The 12656-nt window shown below is 62.0% G+C and overlaps 1 protein-coding gene across 1 annotated transcript in view; it reads right to left on the bottom strand.

The window, feature by feature from the left end:
- FOXO6 (forkhead box O6) overlaps window positions 1-11800 on the bottom strand; it is a 28202-nt gene extending 16402 nt beyond the window's left edge. Inside the window, exons 1-2 of the mRNA XM_062611385.1 lie at window positions 11580-11800; window positions 10260-11481 (exon numbers count right to left, since the gene is read on the bottom strand). Coding sequence (XP_062467369.1) covers window positions 10260-10700 — 441 coding nt within the window. The 5' untranslated portion in view covers window positions 10701-11481; window positions 11580-11800. The remainder of the gene's footprint in view (window positions 1-10259; window positions 11482-11579) is intronic.
- Between the last annotated feature and the right edge of the window lie 856 nt (window positions 11801-12656).

Below are 12656 nucleotides of genomic sequence, written 5' to 3'. Positions count from 1 at the left end.
GTCTGGCAGCTCAGCCCCTGTCGCCGCGGGGGCATTAGCACCAGAGCTGCGGGGAGCTCCCGGGGGAGAAGTAAGTGGATCAAAGGGTTTTAGCAGCAGACGGCTCCCAGACAAATCTGGATCCTCTTCAAGGCGGCCGCGGCCACTTGCGGCTACAAATGCACTTTGTGCCTGCAGCTCCCCAGCCAGGAAGTTTCACACCGGCTTTATTGCGTTTAACCCCTGGCTGCTCCCAGCCTGGATCCCGCACGGATGGGCTGCGGGGCAAACCCAGCCCTGCAGGGATCGGGGCGCTGGGTGCTTGTGCACAGACATCTCCCCGCGCCCCCCCCCACCCGAAAAGATGGGGGGTTAAAACGCCCCATTGACAGTCCTGCTTATCCATGGAACCACGACAAGGGGAAACTGAGGCACGCAGTATGGGGGGGATGCTGCTGCTCCCTGGGTCACACACATCAACAGGCACACCCATTGCCATCCCCAGGCTGCAGGTCGCAGGTGACAGATACCCCCCATGACTCCATCCCCCTATCCCTCCATCCCCACATCTTTCCATCCCCACATCCCTCTATCCCGGCATCCCTCCATCCCTGCATCCCCCCATCCCTCCATCCCTACAGCTCTCCATTCCCACATCCCCCTATCCCTGCATCCCCCCATCCCCACATCTCTCCATCCCTGCATCCCCCCATCCCTACAGCTCTCCATCCCCGCATCCCCCTATCCCTGCATCCCCCCATTCCCACATCTCTCCATCCCTGCATTCCCCCATCCCTACAGCTCTCCATCCCCACATCCCCCTATCCCTGCATCCCCCCATCCCCACATCTCTCCATCCCTGCATCCCCCCATCCCTCCATCCCTACAGCTCTCCATCCCCACATCCCCCTATCCCTGCATCCCCCCATCCCCACATCTCTCCATCCCTGCATCCCCCCCATCCCACCCTGCACCCCGGCCAGCCTGGCCCCACTTATGGCCCCCCAAAGCCAGCTGGTGCTCTCTGGTCGAGCTGGGAGCCAGGGCAGGGAGGGGCTCTCCTGGAGCCTCTGCTGGGATGAATTATTCAGTGTGGTGATAAGTACAGGAGCCCCTGGTTCTGCTCACTCCCTGCAGGCAGCAGCAGGATTTGTGCCAGGAGCAGAGAGAGGGACCAAGGCCATGCCCAGCCCCATCTCACTGGGGCTGTGCCACCATGGGGCTGCCCCAGAGAGGATGGAGGGGACCCTGAGCATCCTGAGCCAGCTTGGCTGGGTGGCCGTGGAGCCCTGCCCTGGACCCCCAGAGCTGGATAAACTGGGAGCTCTGGGGTGCTAGGCTTGGCCCCACTGCAAGCACTGCCCACCCCATGTCTCCTCTTGCTGCCCCATGGGGGCTGCAGCACCCCCACACTTCCCAGACCAGCACCCTACATTGCATAGCCCCATACCCCAAATCTCGCAGCACTGCACCCCACATCTCCCCATAAACCCCAGTTGTGGGGTCACTCCCTCGAGTCCCCCACACACACAGAGATGCACCCCTGCCTCCTGGGGATGGCACAAAGGACCCCACTGCACATCCTGAGGGTACCCCCCACGTCCCCCCTGCCATGTCCCCACCTCCCAGCCCACAGGCACCAACATGAGCCCAGCACAGAGCTGCTGCTGCCATAAAGCCCAGTGCTGATGCAGCCGCTCCTTGGCTCCGGAATAGAGCCAAAATAAGAGGGGGTCAGCCAAAAAATACACAGGGAGGGCGAGCGGATCCTCCCGCCAGGATCCCAGTGCTGCTGGGCCAGGAATGGGGTGCAGGAAACCTCGGCTCCAAGGTCCTTGCACATGGCAGGACACATAAGGACACAGTGAAGCAGGGATGCTCTGCGGGTACCAAACATGCCTGGTGGGGTGGGGAGCACCCCTAATAATAAATAAAATATATTATAATAATAATATATAAAATATATAATTATATAGAATATGCATAATAAAGTTACTATTATAAATGCGTTAATAATATATTCTAATATTCCAAATTATATAATATATAAAATATAATAATGATAATAATAAATGTGTCCTGTGGTGCTGTGCCGGCAGCAGTGGGGAGGTGGATGGATCATTTCTGAGCAGGCATTGGCATGGCACGGCACAACGTGGCACGCAAGGAAAGGCTCATCCACAGCTCCATAGGGGCCTGAAGCAGCACCTCCTTACCCCATCCCCAAGGCTGGGGACCCCATGGCATAGTGGGGTCACATCCCCTCAGCATCTGAAGCACCCCAAAACCTGGCACGGTCCCTGCCCATGGATTGGGACAGGATGAGCTTTAAGGTCGCTTCCAACCCAAACCAGGCTGGGATTCTATGAAGAGAGGTGATGATCATTGGCACAGCAACTGTGTTCCACCTGGGGAAGGCTGTGAGCACAAGGCCCTGCAAAAGAGCCTCTTTGTCTTTGCTTTCTTGTTCCCCCTCCAGCTCGCAGGTAATAGCCACGAATGGGCAAACCCTCCTTTAATGGACTCTTAATAATGCTGTAATTTCCCTTTGCAGAGAAAGTTTTCCAAACAGTCAAAGATTCAAAACAAAGCAATGATTGTTCCTATTAGCATTAAATTCTACTTTGGGAGAGGGAATAAATCAAGCAAGGGGATTCAATTCAAAACAGAACTATAAAAAATCCAATAATGATTTTTTAATATTAATAAGAAAAATATATTGTTATGCACCCTTAGCATTTAAACTTCTAATCCAATCAGCGCAAAGTGCAGAGATAAATCACAGCCACTGAGGAGAAGGGAACAACCATCAGGCAGGCAGCAATAAAACGCTGTCTTACATCCCTGGGACAGGCTCGGCTCTGACAGCCTCAAGAAGCAAAAAAAGGCCAAATTTATGGTGCTGTCGCTCCTGAAGCCTGTTAATTCCATCCCTGCATCACCCCCCGCATCCTCCGCTCCACCTAGGGCAGGAGCTGAGGGCAGGATGATGCCTGAACCCATCAGCATAGTGCTGAGGAAGCAGGGACTGGCCCTTCATCATCCTCCTTAAACCCAGCTCCCAGTTCAGGGTGGGATGGATCCCAGGGCCCTGCACTCACTGGGGGAAGGAGCCTAGGGATCCACTGCTAAAGGAGGTCCCAGGCATGGTCTCTGAATCTCTGCCAGCCTTAGATGTTCCACTTGGCATTCCCAATCCCACGCTACCAAACACATCCGAGATCCTGGGCAGGCTCCAGGGATGCTCTGAACCGCAGTGCACTCTGATGCGGTACCCGCTCCTGCCAGCATCCACACACCAGTATGGAGCTGATGGTACCCACTGGGCCCCGCTTCCCTCCCCATGTACAGAGGGGACAGTGGGCAGCCCCCCTCATCCCACAGGCCGGGATCACAGACCAGGAATAACCCCCGAGAGGCCGCCCTGTGCCATCCTGCTTGAACCCATTACAGTGAATGGCCCAATGATGCTCCGCTGAGGTTATTCCCACTGGCTTGGGCAGACGATGCGGGATACAGGGACCAGCAATGAGCCCGGATGAGTGGAGAAATGCCACCCTTGGGTCCCCAAACCTCAGTGCTCCTGCTGAAAGCATCCCCATCCAGAGGGAAGGGAATGCTGAGCCACGGCAGGGAAGGAGGAGCAGCGAAGGGACAGGCCATGCGACAGCAGAGGACAAAAGACATCTCAGGCACACAGGGAGATCCCGGCGTCTGGCATGCTGCTGACGCCACCAACCCGGGCAAGAGGGCATCTGGGGACAGGGGATGGACACGCTGCTCCAGGAGCACCCTGAGGCTTCATTCCTGTGGCTCCAGCTCCTGGGGGGATTAATGACAGCTATTACAGGTCCCAGCCTGCCATGTGGAGCCTCTCTGCTCTGCTTCGGCTTCGGAAGGTTTGTGACGAGGGTTGGGGAACAGGCTCCAGGCTTGGCCCTGTGCTACCCACCCACACAAACTGTGGCATCCCATCTCCGTGTGGCAAAGCTGCTCATCAAGGAGCGCCCAATCCCTCCTGGCACTTTGCAATGTGTTTTAAGGGAAACTAATAACAACAGAGGTGATGAATCCCTGCATCTGGCATTTGGGCTCTCCCACCGCCAGCAGCCAGGGCTGAGGTGGCAGCAGGACTGATGTGTGGCACTAGGAGCACCAGGCTCAGTGGCTGGTCCAGCCCGAGGCTCAGCCCTGCACTGCAGGGATGCCCAGCAAGCCCGAGGAGCAGGAACCTGCATCCCACATCCCTGCCAGCCTGGCTGATGGAGGAAATACCAGCGGTCCCCAGGGTGGCACGGTCACCAGTGCCTTGGTGATGGAGCAGCGCCACCACTCACAGCACTGCAAGGTTTTCCCACTGGATTCCGAGTGGGATCTGGCACCCTGGCACACGGCACTGAGGTGGGAACGGAGCAGGCACAGCCCCACAACACCCATCTCCTCCGCACCCCACCACTGGCCTCGGCTGCAGCCTCCTCCCAATCCCATGGGATCGGAGCCAGGCTCCCAGGGAGACACAAAGGCTGCTCCGGGCAGGGTGTTGGCAGCAGCACAGCCCACGGGCAAGGGATGTGCCTATGGGGGAGCACCGGGAGCCCGGCCACGGGTACCCACATGGGGGGTTTGGGGAGAGGAATGGGGGCACTGAAGTGACCCAGCCGGAGCTCAGAGCATCACCTTCACGTGGATAAAACCGAGCGTCTGGTCTGTAAATGGGCCTGCCTGCAAGGCCCCAAGAGCCAACAGCCCCAACAGCCCCATAACAGCCCCAACAACAGTACAGCAGTCCAGAGAACCCCAGCAACAGCCCCATAACAAACAGCCCCATAACAGCCCTCGCCTTTCTGCTCTTCCTGGCTTTACGCTTCATTTCGTTGGGGTTTGGGGTATTTTTCCCTTCCCATCAATCACTGGCGGCTGCTCCTGCCCCAGCTCTGGCTCTCCCCACCCACTGCCCCCCACAACAAGGCCGCTCTGTGCCCTCCCTGTCCCAAGCCCATGCCCCAGGAGAGGACAAGCCCAGCATAAGTCCAAGGATCTGGCTGCCATGTGCGGGCACGCATGGGAGCACACGTGGCGAGCCCGGCACACGTGTGTCACACACGCATGGGAACACGTGCAAGCTCAGCCGTGCATCGCTGCCTGCAGCCCCCCGGGCAGCACAGGCAGGGCTCTGCCTGCATTGGGGTACCCGGGCAGCGGAACCCATCCCTAAGGGCTGCCCCACAGGGCACACAGGAGCAGCAAACCTGGCTGCACCACAGAGCGGTTTGGGTTGAAGGGACCTTGAAGCTCCTCCAGCTCCAACCCCTGCCACGGGCAGGGACCCCTTCCACTGGAGCAGCTTGCTCCAAGCCCCTGTGTCCAACCTGGCCTTGAACACTGCCAGGGATGGGGCAGCCACAGCTTCTCTGGGCACCCTGTGCCTCAGCACCCTCATCACTGCCACATCCCTGGGTACAAAGAGCCACCAACCGCAGCAGACAGCAAAGCCCAGGAGCCTCCCTGCTGCCATGGAGCACGGCACAGCACACAGCTGGGTGCTCAAAGGGCAGGGTGATGGGGATGAGACCCTTCCTGAAGGCCCCAGCCACACACACACTCCACCATCACCCTGTCCCGCACTGGACACCGGCCAGACCCACGGGTGACAGCTCAGGATGCTTTGGGATGCTGGAGCATCCCTGCTGGGAGGGAAGGGACCAGCCAGCTTACCCTGTCCCAGTGCTGGCTGCCTGCTCCTCCTCATCCCCGCAGCAGGTGAAAGCAAGCTTTGTGCTGGGGTTCCAGCTCTCCTGCCTGGCTCCCGGCCGAGGCACCACACCAGAAGGGTGCCCAAATGGAGCTTCCGTGTGTCCTGCTCTAACCCACGGTGCCTTTCACCTCGCCACAAAGCAGGAGGCAGGAGCCATGGGAAGCAATGGGCTGCTTACCCAAACCAGTCCTTGGTTCTATGGCAGCAATGGGGCTCGGGGTGCACCCCAGGGATGGAGGCTACTGCCTGGGGCTGGGGGTCTGACTGCACCCAGACCCCACTCCAGTGGTGGGGAAGGGAGATTCATCCCCTTCCTGCATGTTCCTTCTGCGAGAGGAACCCTAACCCTAAACCCAGGGGACCCCCCATTCATGCAGCATCCCGATGAGATCCCAAGGAGCTCCAGCTCGCTCCCACATCTCACCTGGCCCAAACCACTGCATCCCCCCAAAACATCTACAAGGCTTTTAAAATACAAACCCAAACACCAAGAAACGCATTTCCAGCCCAGGACACTGCATCTTCCATCCCAGCACTGGGCAGCTGGGAGGGAGGGAGGGATGAAGACCCGGACCCGCACGTGAGGATGGATGGAGATAACAACAGGCTGTGAGAGCTCTTCTAGTCCATAGGACCTTAACTGGAGTTTATATTCCAGTGGTTATTAAAAATAAAGGGGGGGATTAGGGGGAGAAGCGGAGAGCAGAGCAAGCTGTTCATTTGGAGCCTTTCCCTTGGGTTTAATAAAGCCCCACTCACTGCTGTAGTATCATTTTTATGCTATCATAAAGCTGGACCATTTAGCAGGTTTGTGTTACTTCAGCAGTTAGCGCTGCATGAAAAGCGATTCCAGAACAAGGGAAGGGGGGGGGGGATAATTTATAAGGAAGAGGGAAAACCTCCAAAAAGAGGGAGAAAACTGAGGCGGGAAGGAGGAGAGAGCCTGGGGGCTCCTCACAGTGATGCCACCAGCAGCTCAGGGGAAGCAAGAGGGCTCTGCATCCCTGTGGGAAGTCGGGGATGGATGAGGAATCCCATGCTCCAGGCCTGGGATGATGAAGAGTCATGGACCCCAGCCCAGCATCCCATGGGTGCTGTGGGAAAGGGTCGGAGGGGTTCCCAGGGGCACTGCATGTGCGGGGATGGGAGCTGGGGAGGCTTATCCAGGGATGGAGCAGGGGAGGGCCTCCTCCAGCCCTGCTCAGCCCCAGCACATCCAGGAGCTCCCGGGCTCTCCCGGCCCCTCGGCAGCTCCCCATGGGCTTCTCCGTGCTGCTGGAAAATTCTCCATATATGGAGAGGATGGGAATACGTGAGCAGAGCCCAAACCCCCCCAACGGGAGAGCCCTGACCCCGGCCGTGCCCCCCCTCCGGGGCCATGCAGCACCCTCAGGCTGATGGCAGCAAGCTGGTTGTGCACCCCAAAGCCAGGACACCCCCGGAGCTGTGTCACCCCATCACCCCCCTGCAGCACCACCCACTGCCCTCTGCAAGGGGGCAGTCATCCCCATCAGCCCCAGTGCTGGTTGGAGCCTCTCCAGCCGCATGGGCAGCACCCCAGTTGGATGCAGAAGCCCCCATCCAAGCAGGGCAGGGGCTCGGCTCAGGGGGACACCAGTGATGGAGCACGCAGGGCCTGGAGCAGCTTCCCCAAAGGAAGCTTCTTGTGCGCCTACATGGACAGGGCCATGGTCCTGCTACCCTGGCCGGAGCTCAGGGTTCCCCACACCCCATGGGGAAGTGAAGCCCCTGGAACCCCCAAACCTATGGCCAACGAGATGCTCCCACCCCAACACCCTTCCCACCCCTTTTCCTCCCTCCCTAATTCATCTCCATCCTGCCCTGCAAGGGGATGGTGGCACTTTAGGTGGGGGGGGTGTCTCTGCTCCTAGCTCCATGGGCCCCCCACCCCAGGAGCAGCCAACCCAGCAACGTAAAGAGGAGGAGGAGGAGTAGGGGAGGGCTGGGAATTAAGGATTTCAGCGCTGTCAGCGCCGCAGCAGACAGGCATCCACCAGCTGAGTGCCTGATTGTTGTATTTTGGATGTCAAACCGGAGCAAGCAGAAACCTTCAGAACGCCTCAGCGCCGCTGCCTTTCTGACGGAGGGTGTTGGATTCCCATTAACAAGTGGGAAGCGTGAGCTGGAGCAGAAAACTTCAAGCGCTTTGGAATTGATAAAACAACAACTCCCTAATTAAGCAGAACTGTCAGTCAATGGGTGCCCGCTGCAGCAGCGCCTGGAGCACGAGCCCGACGGGGGGGGTTGCCACCTTCACACCCCATTAGACCTGGTCCTGATGCTGAGCACGGCCAAGGGGTTTAGAGCTTGCACCTCAGTTTGTCTCCCCATCAAACCATGCCACGCAACACGCAGGTTGGTGGGAAGGAGACCCCAGAATGCACCCACCCTGTGCAGTATCTCTCCCCTCTGGGATAACTATTCCCAGCTTGGGGAATGTATCCCAATGGAACATCACACACCACGGCCAGGCACAGTATTCCCATGGCTGGCTGGATGCAGGAAGGGGTCCCGGCAACAGATCCTAGCGCAGAGCAGAGAAGAGTTTGGAGAAGTCACCGCACAGCCATGGGATGCCCCATGGGATGCTGTGTCCTCAGCGGGGCTCCCAGCTCTCCACCACCCACACTCCCAGCACAGGGAGGCTGTGAAGCAGCAGTCCGTAACCCAGGACCACGCTGCGACACTGCTGCACTGGGGAATGAAACGCTTCAAACCCATTGGGCTTCCCCCAGGCCGGGGCAGGAGGGACCCAGCATCTCCAGGGCCTCTTCCATCAGCAGTTCCTTGCCACAGCATCGATGCCCATCACCTCGGTGCTCCCTCGGCTGCCAGCCACACTCGAGGCACCCGGGGGGACAGCCAGAAGGGACACGGGGCTGTGGGGAAGGTGTTTAACCCCTGGCACGGTGGGGTCCGATGAAGGCACTAAGCAAAGGGGCCCCCCAGATGCTGCTTCTTGCCCTGCCAGTGTGGCATCAGGCACCAGCAGCATGAGGGCACCATCCTGGTGTTTCACTGGGCAGCCCTTGGCCCCACCAGGACGGCACTGGGTTGGGATGGGAGGTTTGAGTCGAATGCCAGCACCTCTCCAACTGGGAGATGGGCCAGGAAGGTGGAGAGCGTCCCATCCCAGGGTGCAGCCATGCAAATGCACCCATGCACCCACCTGCACGGCTGCTGCAAATGTCCCTTCGTGCCAGCATCAGCCAGACCCTGACCCTCTCCCCTTTGCACACCAGACACCACGAAGCCTCCAGCAACACACACAGGGCTGCCTGGGAATCCCTTTGCTCCTCATCCCAGCCCTGACAAAACACATCCCCAGATCCCATCAGCACACGTCCCCCATGGTCCAGAGCCTTGGGGAGCCCCTTCACCCCCAGCACATGCCCGGGGCCACACAGCTCTCGCTCCAGACGGAAGGTTGAAAGCCCCACACACACCACAACCACTCCCTGCCACCGCCACAGCCCCCAAACCCTGCCCCAGTGACTCTCCACACGGGACTCCCCACCGGCTGCCGCTGCCCCCCCATCAGGAGCGGGGCAGAGCAGAGAAGATGCCCAGCCTCCGTGCAAGACCAGCTCCCATGGCCTGGCCACCGGTGCCATGGACAGAATCCAGGCTCCCTGCCCCGAAATAGCCCCGTCTGCAAGCGAGAAGGACCCCCACGGCCAGGACACGTCGTGCCAGGGCCGGGGTTGGTACCAGAGCCTCCAAAGCCTCGTTACACACTAATCACACTGGAGGTGACAGGGCTTAGGGGAGGGCTTAAGAGAAACCGGCTCCTTTTTACTGACACCATCTGGACACAGGGATCTCTTCCCCCTTCCCGGGCGAGCGTTAGCTAGAGGGGCAGGAGCCAGCGTGACCCCCTAGCACCCAGCACCCTCAGTGCTAGGACAGTCAGTGCGATGCATCCCCGAGTGAGAAGGGGGGAATCACTGCCCGCAGTAGGGATTTCCAACAAGCCCACGGTGCGGTGCCAACCGGGAACAGAGCCCCGGGAATGCCAGCATGAAGCCAGCGGGGGACCGCGTGGTGCCTGCGTGCCCGCCGGGATGGTGGGGATGAGACCGGGGACACACTGGGGGAAGCCAGCCCGGAGACACGTGTTTGGACGCGACACCGGAGGGCAGGCACCCGGCACGGCTCGGGTCACCGCGGGCACGGCCGTGATGCTGCTGGGACCGTCACTCGCCGTCTCCCGGTGCCCGCACACCGCGACCACCCGCCCGCTGCCGTCCCGCGCTCCCGGGGCTCAGCCCGGCCCCAGGCCGGCGGGGGAAGCGGGCACCAGCTCACCCCGGTTCCAACACACAACACCACGAGGCGCCGGCTCCCCCCGGGAACTTAACCAAGCCCTCATCCAAGTGGGGATCCCCCAAACACACACACACACAGCCAGGGGCAAAGCTCCGGTTGCGCAGGGGGAAGCATCCACGCGTTGGGAAGGCGGGAGGAAAGTTGTGCCGGGGATGGGGTGAGAGGGGTCAGGTACCTTCCATCCGGCGGAGCTGTTGCTGTCTCCTTTATCCTTAAAGTAGGGGACGTATCGCACCATCCAGTCGTAGATCTGCGAGAGCGTGAGGCGCTTCTCGGGCGAGCTCTCGATGGCTTTGGTGATGAGGTCGGCGTAGGAGAGGTTGCCCCAGGCGTTCCTCCGGGAGGTCTTGGCCTTGCGGAGCTGCCCCACGTCCGCGCCGGGAGGCGGCAGGGGGGGAGCGGCGGCGGCTCTGCGCTCCGCCGGGGCCGCCGCGTTCTCGGTCCCCTCCGCGCCACCGGCCCCCCGCGCCGGGGGTCCCCCCGGGGCCGCGGCCCCATCGTCCTCCTCCGCCGCGAAGTCGGGGTGCGGGAGAGGCCAAGTGCAGGACCGGGGCCGGCTCTGCGGCTCGAAATCCGGGTCGATCTCCACCTGATGCGCCTGGAGCTTCTCTTCCATGGTCCCCTCCCCGCCGCTCCCGCCCCCCACCCCCCCCCCCGGCAGCCCCCTCCCCGAGTTACGGTCGGTTTCCACCCAAAAAAAAAATTAAAGAAAAAAAAAGAGAAGAAACAACCAAAAACCCCCCAAAACACGGGAGGGAGAAGAGTGCGAAGAAGGCTCCGAGCTCGGGTGGAGCGGAGGAGGGAGGAGGGGCCGCTCAGCGCCGGGTCCCGGCGGGGCCGCAGCCCCGGGTCCGGCCGCTCTCGCCCTACGCGGTGGCTCTGCCCGGCTCCGCGCCGGGGACCGGGAGGTTAACGGGAGCGGCGGGCCGGGGCGGGTGCCGCATGTCCATCGGTCTCTCCAGCAGCGCCAGGCGAGGCGGGGGGAGCGGGCTGGGTTTGGGTCGGTTTTGGGTCTTTTCTCTCGTTTGTTTGTATGGTTGGTTTGGTTTTTTTTTTTACCGGCCGCGGAGCTCCGGAGTCGTTCCCGGCACAGCGGCGGCGGCGGCGGCGGCGGGCGGGCAGGGCGCGGGGGCTGCCGCATCCATCGGCGGACGCTGCAGCGGGGCTGTCGGCTCGGTCAAGCAGCAACAGATGCACCGGTGAGACCGGCGGCTGGCGGCATCCTCGGCGGGGAACCGGCGACCTCCGGGGGCCGGGCGGCGCTGGTGGGGGCACCTAGGCGGGGAGAGGCGGAGGGGCGGGCGGGCGGCCCGGCGCTAAGTCCGGCGGCGCGGCGGAGCCATGCTGGCGGGCGGCACGCACCTGACAGCGCCGGGCGAGGGCGGCGGCGGCGGCGGCTCCCCGCCCCTACGCCCCCCCGCTCCGCTTCAGCGGCCGCGCACCTGCCCGCCGCCGCCGTCGCCGCCGCGCTGCCGCCACGGCGCGGGCGGGCCACATGCTGGGGCGGCCGCCGCTCGGTCGCTCCTTCGCCCGCTCCCGTCTCCCTCCTTCCTTCCCTCCCTTCCTCCGCCGTGCCCGGCCCCGAATGCGGGCGCCGCCGTGACACCGGGGGGGAGGGCCCGGAGGGGCGGGGGGAGAGCGGCGGAGGGGAGTGCCCCGGCGGGGCGGGACGGAGACAGCGGAGCCGACCGGACGCACCGCCCCCCCCCCAACCCTCCGGTCCCGCTCCTGTTCCCGTTCCCCCCCCCTTCCCGCCCCCTTCCCGCCCCTCCGGTCCCGGTCCCCGACCGTGGCCCCACGTGCGCCCCGGGCGCGCCCCCCCCATCGTTGCCCCGCGCGGCGGACGCCTCCTGATTGGCTGGAGGTGCCCTTGGACACGCCTACCCCCCCCCTCCTCCCGCCCATTGGAGAGGCGCCGGCGGGACGCCTCGCGGAAGGGGGGGGGGGAGAGAAACCCTCCCCGCTGGTGACGTCACACCGGACACGCCCCTTTACTACGGGCCACGCCCCTCAGCCCTTCGACTACGCGGGGTCTGCCCGGGGGGTGACGCGCGTGATGTCATCGGGGAGGTGTGAGGTGTCGGTGACGTCAGAACCACGGTGCCTGCATCCCTTGCACCGGAGGATGCTCTGGGGCGGCCCTGGCCTCGGGCACGTGCGCTGCTGCTCCGCTGGCCCCATCCCATGTGCGAGGAGCGGGGCTAAGGTCACCCCCGCCTCCAAGGGCTCCCCAGGCAGCTCCAACAATGGGGCAATGTCTGATAGAACGGGTATCAATTATTACAGAGATAATAAATAGATGCGATAGATGCAATGCAGCACGCTGGAGGGACCCGACATCGCTCTGTGGCACCCAACCTGCCTGTGGGCACCCGGTGTCCCCATGGCACATCCGGTTGAGGTGCTGCATTCCCGGACCCCCAACCTGCTGCCAAGCCCCACATCTGCTGGCCCAGGCAGGATGGACCTGACCCCGAACCCCGCTGACCCTGCAGCCCCCAGCATGGAGCCAGCTCTACACCTCCCTCCTCCCCGGAGCGTTTCTCCTGGGATCCATCCCAAATTTCCTTGC

This window comes from Pezoporus occidentalis, unplaced genomic scaffold (assembly GCF_034315485.1).
Source record: "Pezoporus occidentalis ecotype Australia unplaced genomic scaffold, CSIRO_AGI_Poc_V1 ctg153, whole genome shotgun sequence".
Lineage (NCBI taxonomy): Eukaryota > Metazoa > Chordata > Aves > Psittaciformes > Psittacidae > Pezoporus > Pezoporus occidentalis.
This window is presented reverse-complemented; position numbering and strand designations above follow the sequence as displayed.